Raw genomic sequence first — 17,685 nt, 5'->3', positions numbered from 1 at the left:
CAGAGCAGGCTTAACATGTCAACCTAACCATTAGTTTTTTTTTGTTTTTAAAATGGCTGCGCTGGTTCTCGTTCTTTCGACAGAAGACGATACTGCGCGTTAAGCAGCTCGGGGAGCGGACGCTCCTCTGTGCCACGATAACCAGGGCCACAGTAGCTGCATGCCCGGCTCTCAGTGGCCTGCTGAGAGGGAGGAAGAGGACCTAATTGGGGAAGGGGGAGAAAGAGGCTGGGGGCTCTAGCATTGATCTGTGGGGAGATTGAGGGCTGAACCTGTCACCATGACTTCTGTGCCATCAGCATGGTGGCTGTGCCAGTCACACACACACACACACACACACACACACACACACACACACACACACACACACACATCCCCTGCTGGAGACAGTTCCACAGTGGCGTGTAGACCTGCTGGCTGGCAGAATTTTTAAAGAGCATGGAGGTTTAAAGACTGAAACCCCTAGGGAGGAATCCCACCAGCTTGAGGAGGAAAAGAAGGGCAATCTCTCACACACATGCGCCCCCCCCGCAGTCTGTCGGTCGGTCGGTCTGTCTGTCTGTCTGTCTGTCTGTCTGTCTGTCTTACACACACTGTCTCTCTTCCTGGTCTGTGTCTCATTTAATTCTCTCCTCCTTTTCTTTGTCTTTTCTCTCTCTCTCTCTCTCTCTCTCTCTCTCTCTCTCTCTCTCCCTCCCCTTCCTACAATCTCACCATCTTCTCTTTTCTCCCCACCGTCCTGTATCGACATGGTGGGCTTGTTTTGGGTGTGGGTGTCTACGTGTGATACTACTGCCTTTCTATCTTTTACCTAATAGCAGGCGAGTCCTCCCCCCACCAGACACCCCTCACCCGCCGTCCTGCACCGTCCTTCCCATTTGCATACCCCGAGCCCAAAAGCCCCTGACCCTTGGCTTCACTGTGAGACGGCCGCCCCGCTGCTGCGGAGCGGGCGGCCAGCCCCTGGGTAGTGGTTGCCGCCAATTCCTCAGCTGCTTATGCACCCCCCCCCCCCCCAACCCCCCCGTCTGGCCCTGGAGAAGCTGTGGGATGGGGGGTGGTGCGGTTCTTGTCGATGTGTGGGGAGGTAATAAATGAAGGCAGTGGAGGGAGAGGGAGAGAGGGAGAGGAGAGGCCGCGATTGCAGGCCTCCGCAGTGGGACCTGGGCCGAATGGAGACTGCTGTCTCACTGAGTGATATCCCTGTCTCAACAGTAAATAAATAATGCAGGCTGCTCAGCTCACCCTGCTGCCTCTAGTGAGTTGTAAATGTATTAGCTGCTTTATATTCTTTTGTCTTGGGAAAACGGTTGGGAGGAAGTGAGGAAAAGGAAAGAAAGATTTTGGGGATGGGGGGGTGGGGGGTTACAACCGAACAACAACAATAGCAACACCCACCCCACCGCCCCAAAGTGTGTTGCCTCTCCCCTGACGCGCTTTGCTGTAGTGTCCTCATCACCTGCATGAATGGCAATAAAGGAAGGTGTGCGGTGCACATGTGCACCGCCCCCCGGAGCGAGAACCAGCGCCTGGCCAAGAGGCCGGTGCCTGGGAGCACACAGGTGGCCAAGCTGCCCCCACTTGGGGACTTGTACACAGACACCCATGAAGACTTCTGCATGAAACACCACATGCTGACTTCATTTACTTTTGTCTGCCTGCTTTTATTTAGATATGTTTACTGTTAATTACTGAGGCTTTAAATGATTCTCCAGTTACCTTCCTCTAGGTTTCCCGTATGTAATCTGTGGATTAAGTTTCTCCAACACTTCTCTAATTAAATTTGAGAGAACATGAATTCATACCCAAAAGTCATTATTGATGCATTTCATTTTTTCCAGGTCTCTCAGTTTTAAGGGACTCGCACATGGTGTTCTGCTCGTGCGGGACCCTTGCGTCCGGGACTTTGGCATATCGCATGCGGGCCCGTTAGCTTCATGGGGCCGGCGTGATTCTGGCAACGCTAGTGCCCTTCCACCGATGCTCGTGGCTATGGGCAAGGTGTCAGATTCTAGCAAGGCATCCGCCCAGGGTGCCACGGTATGGCACTGTCCGGGGCGGGTGGGCGGGCAGGCGGGCGTCTCCGGTACGCAGTGCGGCGCCGGGCTTCTCCGCGCCTGGGCAGCGCCATATGCACGGCTGGCGAAGTGAGGCGCAACAGAACATATTGGCGCGCACCCATGGCAGTTAATAATAGCAGCGGGCACATACGGCAGCGCCGCGCTCGCTTGTGTGTGACTTTTTCGAGAAAGGAGAAGGGGGGGGGAGGAGAAAAGAAGCAAAACCCAAACTCCAGTCGTGGAGTCGCAGGCCGCGGCGAGGCGCAGCGCTCCCTCTGCCAGCTCTCCTCTCCTGCCAGAGCCTTCAATCTCCTCTCCGCCATCCGTTTCACTGCTCCTCCACTCTGCCTCCCCTCCACCCCCTGCCGAGCGGTACAGCAACCAGCCATCAGCTCCACGCTCTTGCACACAAATAAACAGGCGCCGTAGACCAGGCCTTCCCTCCGAGTGGAGTCGGCTTTTCAGAGGGGGTGAACGAGGGGCGCTGGTGCAGGTTTTTTCGCAGTTAGGCTGCGGTGTGCGGGTCCGCACAGACGTGGCTAACCCATATGGTGCCGGGCTGGCTGGGGACATCCATATGCCGCTGGTGCGCAGGACGTCCCTCTGGGCCGGCATGGGGAGGCGAAGCCCTCAAAGATGCTTCCCCTATGCTTTCTGCCCAATCCCTGCAGTGGCCTGCCACCGTGTCTGCCACCCTGCCCCTGCTCCATGACCTCTACCCCATTCACCTTGCGAGGGCATGACTTTAATGGTAGCTAATCGCTTACGTCGCTGGTAGCCACCTCTGCTAGCCTGGTGGCCACTGCGTTGTATGCTTGTTTTGTTAAGTCATCTGACGTGTGCTTGCACACAGACGAGTGTATTATAACACTTCATTGGGGTTTTTTGTTCATTGTTTGCATAGTTTGGGCTCTGTGACACTCAAAAATGTCCTTACGTAAACACAGTGTCAAAAGGTTGCTCTGCTGTAATTATATCTAGCCACTGATGGCCTGGGTATGTCACCTCCTGTCGTGAGGTCGCCCTCTGTGTGCTCCTTGCTGTAATAATATGCTGACCCTCTCTCTTTCTCTGTTTTGCAGCAGGTCCTGCAGACTGTGCCCAAGTTCTGCTTCCCCTTTGATGTGGAAAGGTAGGAACCCCTTCCTTTGCTCTGCTCTTTGTCCAAGTGCTACTAATTAGGTGAAAACGATAATTTTCTATGCCAAGCCCCGGACTGTATATACGCGCACGCACTCACGCGGTAAATGAGTAACAGGATGTGCCAGGTACCTTTTTTTTTTTGGCCATCTTTAATCACCTGAAGCTACTCTTAAAACCACGTACTGAAACTCGACCAAACACCTGCAGTGAGGCCCTCACCCTGACTGTGTGTTTGCGTGCATGTTTGCTGTGATGCAGGTCGCCAGGCGACATATTGTGGGCCTGATTCTCCCAGCAGTGGAGTGCAGTGTAGACTTGCTGGTGGAAATAAAAACGTGAAAAGTGCCTTTGTATAGTTTATAGGCTCCGGGAGGCGGGGGTGGGGGGAGAGGTCTCCTCCTTCCTGCCGAAGCTTAACTGCTGCCATCTAGTGGAGGAGAGTGCGACGGCTCCTCTGCCGTCCCATGTCCATGAAACGCTGAGATGTGCGATTTAATGTGGCCAGGCTACTTTGGGACTGCAGTAACCACTCTTTTTATGGAGAAGCGATATTCCATCCTTCTCCCTGGCTGAATTTCATATGCATTATTCAACCTTGTGCAGAGGTATGGGAAAAGAGACATTAAAAACAGTGACCTATAAAAGTAAGGATGAGTTCTCAGATAATGGCGAATTCAGCTCAATCTCAAATTGAATAAAAGTTGCAGTGACAGCTTTGCGGCTATGTAAAGCTATTTTGCCTGTAAGAACTACTGTTCAATTGACCTGCATGTATAGTTTTAAGAAGTTGCCACTGTGTCTAGATTTTTAAATTGAATCCTGAGATGGCAAGTAATTGAGTAGAAGTTAATGAATGCCAAAACTGACTGCTGTGCCCCCCACCTGGTAATTAGTCTAAAATCTATTTCAGCATGGTCTAAACCTACAGGAATTATGTCTTGTTAGCTCGTGGACTGTGCGGGCCCTGTTTGAAGTGTGCATGTGCACTCTCCTCTGTGTCATGCTTGCAGGGTGTCCAAGAATCAGGTGGGCCAGAACTTCACCTTTGTGCTCACCGACATTGAGAGCAAGCAAAGGTTCGGCTTCTGCCGCCTGACCTCCGGCTGCAAGATGTGCATCTGCCTGCTGAGGTGAGTCCCAGCATTTCCTCACCATCTCTACAACCGCAACTCCCATAATGCTGAACTCCTAAGGTTTTTTTTTTCTTTTTTATTATTACTATTTTTGTGTGATGTGTAGAGCAAACAGGTTGTTTTTTCAATATGAAAGGTGTAACCTGGTAGATTAAGCATGTATAATACATTTTCAGGACATAGAGCTTTTTGGAAAATAAAAAAGGTGGGAAAGTTTTGAATGTTAACTGCTGAGTAAATGCTTCTGTTTTTTAATTAGTTTGAATGTAGATTTCAGATATTTCAGAAATATTCACTAAGGCTTGTTCCTTTTTTTGGATTATCCAATATGTCAGTTTTCCTCTTTCCCCCTTTATCATTTTAAACTAAGAATAATTTTGTCATCTTTTATTTTTAAGGAGTCAGTCATGAGTACAGTGGATTTGTCCTTTTATTCCATGTTTTATTCAAAGACAATAGGACACTTGAGGTGAAACAAAAACCAAATGCTATGATTCAAACACCCTACAAAATCTGAACTATTTCACAAAACACAGCCAATTAACACCCAGCTAATGGAAAGGTGCTTTCTTGTGGTATTTCAGAATCCTTATTCAGAAATTCAGAGCAAGGCTCTTTCTCTCTTCATCCTGCTAAAATGACTACTTGATATTGATGGACAATTGCAGGTTTATCATTTACTTGATGAGCTGCTCTGCTCCCCCTCCCTGGTCTGGGTGCCCTTTGTTGTTGGGCTACTGGCACACAAGCGTGCCAGAGACGCTTCGCCGATAATTATGCATGAAGCCTCACTGCCAATTAGCAGAAGTCTCCCCTGTCCTTCTCACTGAGTTTTACATGCTAATTCATTTGACATATGATGTATAAAATTCATTATGCATTCTGAGTAGTTTGCATGGCTTACTTCATTCATAATAAGAAATGCATTCAAAGTTTCAGGCTTTTTTATTTATTTATTTTTTTTTAAAGGTCTCCGAGTTCTTTGTTTGCACAGTGTCAGTGGGGGGAAAAACAAATGCAGATAAACATGGTTGATGGTTTGTGATTTATCGTTTGTTAGAATTAAATGTTTTTGTCTCGGTGAACGTGAAGAAATATACAAAATTGATTTTTTTTTTTTTGTACATTTGTAATTTTTTATGTTTGTAGTGACATGATGTTTGTATACAGAAAATGTATAAAAAATGAAAAGCTTATATTAAAACTAAACATCTAAAAAAATCTGTAAAAGAAGAATATGCTGTATAGTATAGAATTCTGAAGTCAATGACAATATGATGATGAAAATTCTCCTTCAAGGCAGTCACTCCCTCAGATACACACTACCTCTCCACCTGAATATAAAGCAAAGAAATTATAACAGATTGCATCCCTCTGATTGTGGTGGGACCATAAAATTGTCAGCCATGCTTACAGGAGGGAGCAGTCTAATAGCAAGGTCAGGTTTATGTGGACAGACCTTAAAAGCTGCCAGGCTTTCAAAGCAGAATTGTTCCATTTATATTTCTTCTTTTCTTTTCAAGAGCACCCAGTACACTCACTGCTTAGTCACCCTAGCGCGACGCGGCCAGTAGCCTTCACACGTCGGAGAAACCCAAGCTGAAGAAGTTTCTCTCCGCCTCGCTTTATTTGATGGCAGAGACCTTTGCTGTGCTCTTTACAGTTTAGACGGAGCATAATGCCTTGCCTGTGCATAACCGTTAACCTGGCAAAAGACAAGCTCCAGTCAGATCTGATTCTGAGCTCGTTACAAGGTGCCAGCTGTCTTAAGTAATCCATCTGAGCAAATGTAATAATTTAAGATATATTATGCACGTTATATGATGATACGACTCCCACGGATGCAAGACAGGCAGAAAGTTTGTATATCATTTATATGCATGTAAAATATATGAGAGCTGTGTTTAAAATATTGCGTACACACTGTTACGGTAAGGCCAATTGTCATGGTGATCAAGATTGGGGTCCATGTTTGTCAGCCAGTTTAGGAAATAAAACCAAATGCAAATCTAGGAAGAAAATGATTTATGCTACCATTTTTAATCATGGTGTTGCTAGTGTGTGTGCACCATTAGACGCGCGAGGTCTTACTTATCGGTTGTATAAGTGGGTCATTCAGCCACAGGCTAAGGTGTGTACGAAGTCATGCATGTGTTTCAGATGAGCTGCTTAACTTTTAAGAAACATGGCCCTTCTGAGTTGAGAGTGCTAAAGGGTCAGAGATGCTCCCACAGCCTGGCATAGTTCATAATGATAAATGCCTTTTTATCAGAGGACTTGTCATACACAAACCCAATTTTAGTTACTGAATTGTCATGAAGATCGTAGGGGGTGGGAGCATAAAGAATAAAAATAATTTGAGTACAAGTTTAAAAAAAGAGTAGAAGAACTTGGTATTATTTTAGTTTATTACAATGGAATATATTATTGTCAGAGCTATTCCTCTCTACATATCTTGATGAACTAAGCTTCACTTCTCGAACAGCAATAGTTTATTTGACTTTGAAACAAAAAGTTTACTGGCTCCCTCATTTAGGAGTATAATGAGTGTTTATGTTCTTTGGGACCTGTTGAGTCTCTTTGACAGGACAGACTACTATTTAAATCCCTTTCACTAGTGAAAAATGAAGCATTAGCACCAGGAGCCTTGCATGTTAAACAAAGAGGGTGAGGAAGATAACGGTTAGCTTTGTTGTGCTTATCAGCGTTTAAGGTGTCAGTTGATCATTTTATCCTCCGCGTTGTGTCACGCTGACCAAACTACAGTGGCAGTTTGTTTGTACATACTTGCTGAAAGTTGCCCAGCATATGGGATATCGGGGTTTGCGTAGACATTTTTCATTTCGATAGTGTGACCTGGCTGGAGAGAATCTTCCAGTGGATGTCAAAACAGTAGTGTTTAAGGAGCTGATTGCTTCAGGTTAATGGTCATTCAGACTTCTAGCTCTTGCGCTCGAGTGCATGACCCTGGGAACGGCCCGCCACAGGCCCTCTCTGTGGATTTAAGCTGTATGAAAAATTTGCATTACGTTCACTTTATTGTTTTTCTTGTTGTCTGTTCATTCCGGTCTGCCAGAGTGCTCACTGACCCATGCAAAATGTGGTGTGGGGGGGGGGGGGGGAAGACTTCCCATCATATCCTGTCTGGATATGGAACCTGTTTTGTGAAGATTTCCAAACAAGCAAAAAAAATGGTACAAAAGGGCTGCATTTATGTTGTTTAACTTTTTTTAATCATCCATTAAATAAAGGTCTTCATTCAGTTTTAGCCATAGCCAGGCAAATGATGAAGAATGTATTGCAATTAGAAGAATTTATCAAATTTAGATGACCTCGGAGTAAAATGTGAGGTCCAAATAATGTGATCAGTTTTAATTAACTGTGAGATTCAAGATCATCAAAATGCATGAAATCAAGCCTGTGTTTAAGGACAGAAACATGCACACAAGCAGGACACATTTTTATCCCCCATTAGATTGCATAACAAAATAAATGGTGTGTTCTAAGCCAACCTCTATGCCAAAACAAAATCTTGGCCCTGTTCCACCTACAGAATCCTGTCAACTTTGCCAAGATTCTGTCAAGCTAAACAAAATGCACAATGTTGCAGATACACGATACTGTATCTCTTGGCGAGGTATTGTGTGATTTGTTATAACATGGATACAGTGTAAATTATTCTGGATTTTTTTTTTCTTCTTTTAATTCAGTCGGCTCAGACTGGAATCATCTTTTTAAATGGTGAGGGGAAGAAAACCCTCCCGTAGTGGCTAATGTAAGACGCATGGTCTGCCCTGGCACACCTGGACACGGCATGCTTGTAAACCATCGCATGCTGCTTTGTACCTCTCCATGCTTTGGTTTATTACAGGCTACAGTGGCCCAGTCAGGGATTAAAAAAAAAAAATAAAAAAAAAATAATTATTTTTTTTTTTTTGGTTGAAGAAACCAAATCCTTTTATTTACCTGCCTCTTCACCGCTTCTCAAACTACAGCCTTGCCTGGAACGTTTCTAGCACGGATACCGGCGTGTACAAAGAATACGATAATGGGGATGGTTCACTACAGCTAAACGTGCCCAGGGAAGCCCAAAGCCGCTGGGTTAAATGTCAAGGTGAGACAGGAGGGAAGACTGCCTGTTGGTGGCTACTCTTGTGGGACTCTTGCGATTGACTTCAGCAGAGGCAGCAGTCCCGTCACCTGGAGTCGTTTTCTGTGCATCACGGCCACGTGCCGTAATTACCCTCATCTCCATTGTTCGTGATATGGTGTGTCTCTCTGTTTTGTCTTACAGCTATCTCCCATGGTTTGAGATCTTCTACAAACTGCTAAATACCCTGGCAGACTACTTAATGAAACGCCAGGTGAGTTTAACAGGGGTCTTCTGATCAGATGATGGGTTTTCAGGGGGAAAAAACAAAAGTTTGTACAATTCAGTGCTGCTTTGGCAGCTGCAGTGTGTATCAGACTCTGGACACATTCTCACACTGGCACTCTGAAAAGCTAATATGGGCTCATAAAATGTTCTTCTATGACGTCACGGCTTCGTGTGGCTGCATGGAGTGTGGGGCCCTCTGCTGAGCAAACCGCCAACATCCCGAGAATGGAAGCGGCAGGCCTGAGCCCGCGACGGGTTCCCTCCTCAGGCCCATCCTGAGTTTGGAAGGAGCCACGGCTGCAGAGCCGAACTCGGTTGTTAGGCGGTGGAGTGTGAAGAAAGCGGAGAAGGGGAAAGCGCCGGCATGCGGCTAATCCAGCCCAGTTCGTCAGGCAGCGCCGTGCCGCGCACTCGTGTTCCACTTTGCTTTGTTGTTGACATTTACCAGAGCAAACATCGAACAGGAAGTCAATCCTTAGTGATTTACTGGAAAACAAATCGCAGGGAAATGCACTGTGCCAAACCTTTTGTTCTCGTTGTTGTGCTCCCCACCCTCACCCCGCAAAGAGTAAAGCGTACCGTAACTTGCCGGGGAGAGCTGGGACAGAGGGAGAAATGTGAGGGTGAAATATACAGCTTGCAGAAAAAAGAGAAAAAAAAAACACAAGAAAAAACCAAAAGCGTGGTCTTGAAAGCACCAGCGTTCAGGGCAGAGGGGATGTGGAGGGACTTGAAGTTGCCGTATCAGTGGGCTGTCAGGCAGCTATGCTTAGCAGAGCTACTGAGCAAGAAGAGAAGGGGCGAAAGCTCCTTAACACAAACAGATCACAGGCCAATTACGCTGGGAGTCAGAGGGGCCACGAAACATTGCGCTGCTCCATATCGGCAACCCACCCACCGCGCAAGCTCTAGTTTCAGCTGTCCGTTATTTCGTTCTATTTCAGAGAAAAGTTAACTGTTTCATATCTTACTACAGTTTTTATTTATTTATGGTCTTTATTGCTGGATTTTTTTTTAATGCAGGATGCGGTAAAGTGAACGTATTGCTGTTTTTCGGCCACTTTTTATTCCTTCCCCGCCCCCCCCCCGCCCGCGCCAAGCAAAAACCCCACTGCAACTGTCTAACAAAGTGTGTGCTAAATGGATTAGTTATTTGGTGAGTGTGTGGATGTGCACGACTGCGTTTGTGTGTGGCGTTGCGCGTGAAGCGGATGTTGACTGACGAGGGAGGACGGGAGCGATGACGGTTTAAGGCAGCAAGGGTAGATGAAGTGTTTCCTCAGGCTGCGTTACTGACCATGCGTGTGAGCATCCAGGCTCTTGTGACAGCAGCCCGCGCTGTGCTGAAACACACACACACACACACAAGAACTAATAAAAGAAAAAGCCAGATGCAATTAGCTGTAAAATAAAACTGTTTCGTCTGTCCATGTCTTTTGCTGCTGCAGGACAGTGGTTCTATATTACGTAGACCGAAATGTAAATCGTATCCTTGTTGTAAGCGCTCGTAAAAGGGCAGCGTTATAATCCAGGGGCCTGTTTCGCGGCGGCACGTTTTCTCCAATGGCTTCCAAAACGCCGCCTTCTCTGAGTGAAGACGTATGGTTAATTACAAACAGACGATGGTGGCCATAAATCATCAGCAGAATAATAAGTGTCTGCCGTGGCCCAGCTTACCGTCTTTTAACCTCAGGATCGCTTGTTAAATGCGTGTCAGTCGGATGTTTTTTCCTCCCCCTTTGGGCTTGCTTCAGGGATACCGTGTGCGTGCGTGCGTACGCACAATTAGTCGCCGGTTGCCGCGTTACTGTGCTTCCTTTCCCCCTTTTAACACTGAGGTTTTTACCTCCCTTTTGTCTCTTTCCCAGGAAAGCGACTTGAATGACATGTTGGAGACGCTGTACGAGCTGGCCGTGCCGAAGCCGAACACGCCCGTGAGTCTGAGTGTGGTAGGTACACGAGACGAGAGCTGACGGCTCATTTGGAAAGTGGCTCCTGCCGCCGATCGTGCTGATGAGCCTCCGCTGGACATCATTAACCCTAATGGCGAATCGTCAGGTGTAGCCTCAGCGCAGGTTAGCGCGCTCGCAAAGAGCTGGCTGTCAGTGCTAGAAGAGCGTGTGTGTGAAGTTTGACATACCAGAAGGTAATACTAGCCGTGGGATGTTTTAACTTTTTTTTTTTTTTAAGATGTGTGTGGAGCCGTTAGAATGTGGTGGAATTCAAGTGATGTAGCTGACCTTTCTTGACAGCAGGGCTTAGGCATTCTTTGGTTAGTTACAGTGATTATATTTATGATAGCGCAATGGTTGTAATGAAAGTAAACAGAAACGTATTAACAATATCAAGCACTATTCAGAACATCTTGAAAAGATTCATATTTGTGTGTATATATGTGTGTGTGTGTGTGAGTGAATAATTTGTTTGTTTTTTATATATAAATAACCTGTTTATTTATCATTTCATATACTGTGAATATTGGTAATTTCAGCATGCATTAATGGTATAGTTAAACCATACACACACACATAAACACCTTAGATTTGATTACAACCCCATGCTTGCTTCTTGCTTTTACCCTGAGAAATACAACAAATTTTAACATGGTTACCTGCTCAGACCTGGAACAAAGTTTGATGTGGAATTGACTAAGCAATATGTTCAAAATGGTAAAAATCTTAAAAAAAAAAAGAAAAAAAAAAGGCAATCTCCTTCTGAGTATGAACCCTGCAAGAACAAGGGTTTGCATATTGCCCTGGGGCAGGTTGCAAAAGATCCAGGAAGCCACATGCTGGTAAGTGCAGAGGCAGGAGTGTGGTAATGGCGTACAGAGAGCCTAAACTTTAGAGAATCTGAAACTGCACTACTAATTGCATGGGAGAGGAGGCTTTCCACTGGAGCTCAGGAAGCCAGCGCCGTCCCTTTAAAATATGGCGAAAACAAACCGTCCTGGATCTTGGTATCTGTTTCTTCTGTTCTGGAAAACAATCAAACTTCCTGAATGATTAATGTTCTTCCCCACTACTGTATTCTCTTTTTGAATATCAAAAAGATTCTTTAGTTTAGCACTAAAAGCAAAAGGCAGCACTCAAGAAATCTCCTTGATGCTTTTCTCATGAACCCATATTCAGTGTTTTTATATAAACATTGCTCAGAAAATGTAAGCATGCCCCAGCCCTGAGAGTGCTTAAATATCTGCTCAAGAGGCAGCAGTGACAGATTAGATCGATGGCTGGTGTCCTCCTCCCCGACATGTAACTGAATAACTTCTTTTTATTGCCACCACTGCTAGACATTTCATAAAGAAAATTCGTTTTTGGCATTAACCGTGGAATAGTAACACAGGCTAACCATGACAGTCAATCATTTTAATACAGCTCCACCGGGTCCCTGCTCAGGAGTGGGTGACGGATCCGTCCCGGGGCTGTGGCCCGTCCACCCGCCTGCCGGAGTCGAGAGTTTAGTTAGCCAGCCTCCGTGGAGAGCATCTCTGCATAAGCCATTGGGAGAGTCTGCTTGGGTCATCACAGGGGATTTCTCGGAGTGGCCTCCGTTTTTAAGTGTGCTTGTGGGCTGTCTCTCACCAGGTGGCGAGCTCACCCCTGCAAATCATTCTCTGGACCTTCAGTGCCAAGGTGGGAATGGGTGCGATCGTGTCGAGCCTGGGACTATGCACTAAGGGCTGTGGTGCTGCTAGCGCTTCCCTCTGCTACTGGGTGTGCTGGTGTGTGTGTGCGCACGCGCGCGTGTCTGTGCGGGCACGTTTGTGCGCTTGCGTGCGTGCGTGCGTGCGTGTGAGGAGGGAGGCGGGTATCTAGGATTCTGCTTGCACCAGAGAGACCAGCAGACGAGTTGGCCGAGCACAGTGATAGCAGGCGCTCTGATAATGTGTGATTTTTATAAACATGGGTGCGGAACTGCGGCCGCGGCCAGCTGGATCTGCAGCCTGCGACACCGAGGCCAGCCCGGTGCTCTGTGTGGGAAAGTAAACACACATGCTTGGGGATGGCTATGGGCAACAGTGCACAGACTTCTTCCTCTCACTTTTGGGCTGTGGACTCTCTCTCTCATATTTATAATTTTATTTTTATATATATATATATATATATATATATATATATATATATATATATATATATATATATATATATATATATATATATATATATATAATAAAATGTGTGTGTATGTAAAAGGAGCACTCCAAACAGGGTCTTACTCCCCCGCTGTCTTGACACAGGAGTGAAACAGGAGTTAGACTGCTTTATGGTGTTCCCTCCGTTTCGTAACAACTCGATCTCAGTACTGTTAGTAAATAATTCAAATTAAGCTCCTTTTTTTTGTATTACATGACATAAACTTGCCTTTGTTTGTTGAGCATATGCAAAAGCAAGAAAGTTGAACCCAGGCACTCAGCAACAGATGGGCCCTCTTCACACACAATGAGGCATGGCCTAGCCTGGGGAGAGAGGGAGTGAGTGAGCGCGATGGAAGGGGGAAGACGAACACGCCACAGACAAACAAAAGCTCTAAAGTTGGCGCAAGTGTGAGATCTCTGCACCGGAGCCCCTTTGATCCAGACATTAAACCTGCTCGCCTGCGCTGGGCAGACTCCTCTGATCCTGCCACAACATGGCTGTTGCCTTTCGTGCCTTCCTAATAAAGACTTTCCTCTCCGTGCACCAGGAGCACTCTCCTCCTCCGGTAGCGCCAGCGGGGGCGGGGGTCCACAGCTCATGTGCCATGCGCCATTAGAAAAGTTCTGCCACCTGTTCTGTAGAGTGGTGGTCGTGGAAGAGGGATGCTTCTCCTGTTTCAGAATGTCCTGACACTGTTTTCTCTGTCTGTTTCCCGCAGCATTCCTACTTCATAGTGCCGGATATTAACGGACTCCCAACCATACCTGAAAGTGTGAGTGTAATCATCACAAATGACGTCTGTGTAAGAAACCTGTAGGTAAAGCTGTTTTATTCATTTGTTAATACACCCTGCTGCTTTGGCCATCAGCGGAACTTGACGGAGTACTTTGTGGCAGTGGATGTGACCAACATGCTGCAGCTGTACGCCAGCCTGCTGCATGAGCGCCGCGTCATCATCACGTCCAGCAAGCTCAGCACGGTGAGCCCCTCGCATTCCCCCAGCACCCCCCAGGCGCATGGGGCCTCAGAAGTGTACACGAGCGAGCCAACTTCCCATTGTGCTTCTTTCCCTGCTCAGACTTCATGGCTGGTTCGCACCAGCGTCAGCCGGGCGTTATGTTATCAGTTAGTACAGTTCCAGCTCGTTCGCATAGTTTCTGTCCGGCTCCTCTTCCCTCAGAAAGGGAGTGGATGCTTATCATGTGTGGGGAGGTGTGGGGGGGGGGGGGGTCAAACCTTCCTGACAGCTCAGGGAGAAGCAGTGAGTGAGGTCATGCGTGCGCTATCTCTGCTTGCGGACTTATCTGCGGCAGGAGAGAGAGAGAGAGAGAGAGAGAGAGAGAGAGAGAGTCCCGCCGACAGAGCCGGAACCAGGTGGAGCCGGACCCGGGGGGAGCCTGCCAGGATGACCCAAGCTGCTGAGTATTCTACTCCTCCGGCCCGCCGTGCTCATTCCACATGCTCACTGACGCGAGGGCTTAGCACATCTAAATTGTTAGCCTCTTAGGTAGAGGCTCTCCCTATCTACCTCAGTCTCTCACTCTTTATCTCTCTCCTCCTCCCCCTCCCCTCAAACTCTCGCTCTCGCTGATTTACCTGATTTACTGTTTTTCAGGAGGAGAGGTTGGCCCATCTGTAAAACCACTATGCCAGTGTGGTTTGTGTGAAGCTCGTCAATATTAGGGCCTCTCCTTCACTTAAGCCTTTCATCTTTCCAGATCCCAATCCCGTCTGTCTTCCTTTGTTAGCGAACCCTTCAGTGAGTGAGGCGGTGGGGGGGGGAGGGGGTGTCGAGTCCATGTGTAAAATTGCACCATAATATATATTTTTTTAATCTCCATCATGGTCCAGAGGGAAGGCCGGAAGGACATGGTCTAGCTCGGGCCAAGATCCCGCCATTCTTGGAGAGAGGGAGAGGGAGAGAGGGAGAGGGAGAGAGGGAGAGGGAGAGGGAGAGGGAGAGGAGAGGGAGAGAGGGAGAGGGAGAGAGGGAGAGGGAGAGAGGGAGAGGGAGAGAGGGAGAGAGAGGGAGAGAGGGAGAGAGAGAGAGAGAGAGAGAGAGAAGGGCATACATTATGTATGCTTCAGGCTGGCCCGAAATGTGGGGGGAGGGGGGGTGTACCTGCTGTGTCAGTCGAGCAGGACATGCACGCAAGCCTCGGCCGCCTCGGAAAGCAAAGGAATAAATCATGATCTTACAACGATGCATCAGTTGACTTATCGCTGTTTTGTGAGCAGAGGTGAGACGCGGCGCTGTTCTGGGGCGGCCTCGGCGAGGCAGCGGCGCGTGCAGCCTTGTCATGTGCCAGTATAATTGTGCTGCATCAGGCGGCCTCTAACTAGCCAGCTGGGAGGCCGTGGCGCGTTTCATCGGCCAGGCCCCCTCGGCCGGCCCCGAGCCGTGACAGCAGCCTTCTCATCATCCTGTCAGTGGTATGCTAACAAGAGCTGATCCCAGGCTTGGCCCGTGCCTCTCACCACTGAGGTCCCTTTTGGCCTTCGACTTCTCCTGCGCTCGCTCGCGCTCTCTCTCTCTCTCTCTCTCAGCCCCCCCCCTCCCCCAATCGCTCTGCGGCCTCGTTTTCGGCTCTCCCTCCGAGCGTCTCTCACGCCCCCGCCTTTGATCCTTGCCTCTCATCCCGTGCCGCGTCCTCTCGTCTTCCCATGCGGCACAGCGACGGATTAGCACACTGTTCTGTTTTCCCCTCTCTGGCCTCTCTGCACCTTTTTCTTATCTTTTCTCCCCCACATACCCTCCTCCCCCCACCTCTTGGAGCCACCTACTTGTTATCGAGGTGCCTTCGGCTTGGAGTGGTGCGCATTCGCCGACAGCAGCAGAGGGGGAGCCGCGGTAATTGGGAAGCAGGGCGGAGGACCAGCAGAGCAGCAGCCCGCTGGGTGGGGGTGGGGGAGGATGACACACACACTCTGGGGTTTGTCACCAGCGTCAGGGAGAATCACACCTTCAGTCTGCCCCGCAAACAGCGCGATGCTGTCTGCAGCGCCGTGCTTATCAGAAGATCAGGAAATTTCGGTCCTGGCCTGTTTCTTTCCAGATGTTGCCACAGACACGCTCTCTGTTGCCACGGTGCTGTTTAGTAACATCTTCACGTGGTCGTAAATGACTGTGCGTTGGGTACCGCTTTCCAAGCTTGTGTTCACAGAATGCGCCTGGTGAAAAGCCCACAGTAAACCCACCTTAAACATGGAACATAGTCACTGATCCAGTGTAGTTACTCTGTGAGTTTAAGCACCATTGCCAAATTTTTTATTTTTCCTCCACAAACTCAGTCCAGTGCTTCAGTTATGCCACTTGCCCTTGGAAAGGGTTTCCATAATGGGGTAAAATCTTTAAAAATGCTGCCTTTGCCCTTGATGGACATTTGCGACTCCTTCGCCCACGGTGTAAATTCTCTAGCCCTTACTAGGCTCCTTCAGCTCTTTCTCTGTCATCTAGGTTTCCACCAGTTCAGCCTTGACACCCAAACGCTTTTCAGGTCTCTCTTGACAACAAGGACTTGAAGGAAAGCTTATGTCTCGTGTACGTACCCAGCTCACTTAAAAGCAGTTCCGACACTAATTTTAAATTTTAAATATTTCCTGTTCCCTTAAACCTCTCAGTGGCAGAGGTTCTCCGAGACCCGGGTTTGACCCGTCTCGCCTCCCCCCAACAGTGTACCCGGTCCGTCTCTGATGCGAGAGCGTGCGGGTCGTGTAGGAGGCTCCCTGCTGGGGCTGGTCCCTAATGGCTGCACGGGCTGTGTTGTTCCTTTGAGCCTGGTCACCTCTGTATAATCTGCCATGTGTCTGGGCTGCTCTGTGCCGAGAAGACCCTCCACTTTACATGCTCCACGCTTGCTCATTAGCCATCCAGCCCAGTGGGCCCCAGTGCTGCTTCCAAACAAGCCATAATCCAGCATTTGTTCTTGGGGATGTGATCTGTGCTTTTCCATCCAATGGAATATCTATCTCACTCACACACACACACACCTACATGTTTTGTTTTGTTGTGTGTGTGTTTTTTTTTTTTTTTTTTTTTTTAAGCCATTTGGCTTTTGTCATTAAATATTTATAAGCTTGGCAAATATTTGATCAGCAGCTGTGCTCCAGCAATTGAATATTGTTGAGGGTTAGATGTAGTTTTAGACACACTCTTACATTTTCTCATTAGTACTAAACATTTTATTTCTTTAATGCCAAAAAATCCTTTATGGAAGAGCAAAAAAAAATCAAGCATCTAATTTTTCAAGTTGCACAAATATTTCTTTTACTTTCATTACTTCCTGTTTTTCTGACCACTCCTTTCAAGTTCAGCATTATTCGCCCCCGTGGGACTTGTCGTTAAGGTTTGTTGGAAGAATCGGACTGTTATCAAGTTGACTTTTCATGTCTCTGTGGTACAGAGAGGTTTTTGTACAGCAATTTAGACAGGAACTTCTTTGTGTGGTTAAAGAAAAGGGTGAGCAATTATTTGACCCTTCAAAAATCATTTATTGTTGTCGGGTCATTTGAATAAAGAAAAGATAAAATCGGAAATGTCTGGATGGTTTGAATGTCACCTGATACCCGGCTTAATAAGTAATATTAATTTATTAGTCCTAAATTACCCAAGCACAATTAGATATGTCACAGTTTAAGGTATTCCATTTACAAAGAAATGGCAAATCAAATTTGCATATGTAAATATGCAGAACAAGGTCTCACTTTGTGTTAATTAAAGTCAGAGTGGATGCATTCGTAGTATGCAGCATGGTGTGGATTTTTTGTTTGTTTGTTGTTGTTGTTGTTTGTTTAGAATAGAATACAAAAGTACTTATGTAATTTACCCAATG

General features: G+C 47.3%; 1 protein-coding gene across 4 annotated transcripts in view; it reads left to right on the top strand.

Annotated features, from left to right (window-relative positions):
- Positions 1-17,685, top strand: part of dennd1b (DENN/MADD domain containing 1B) — a 72,672-nt gene that overhangs the window by 24,651 nt on the left and 30,336 nt on the right. For 3 of the 4 annotated variants that reach the window (XM_035523299.2, XM_081708157.1, XM_081708158.1), the window contains 7 exons: positions 3,143-3,192; positions 4,214-4,333; positions 8,631-8,700; positions 10,583-10,663; positions 12,302-12,349; positions 13,572-13,625; positions 13,722-13,832. In XM_035523299.2, the coding sequence (XP_035379192.1) occupies positions 3,143-3,192; positions 4,214-4,333; positions 8,631-8,700; positions 10,583-10,663; positions 12,302-12,349; positions 13,572-13,625; positions 13,722-13,832 (534 nt within the window). The remainder of the gene's footprint in view (positions 1-3,142; positions 3,193-4,213; positions 4,334-8,630; positions 8,701-10,582; positions 10,664-12,301; positions 12,350-13,571; positions 13,626-13,721; positions 13,833-17,685) is intronic. The other variant, XM_035523300.2, reaches the window with a different exon arrangement.

Source organism: Electrophorus electricus, chromosome 26, assembly GCF_041902795.1.
Source record: "Electrophorus electricus isolate QZ-2024a chromosome 26, ASM4190279v1, whole genome shotgun sequence".
NCBI lineage: Eukaryota > Metazoa > Chordata > Actinopteri > Gymnotiformes > Gymnotidae > Electrophorus > Electrophorus electricus.
This window is presented reverse-complemented; position numbering and strand designations above follow the sequence as displayed.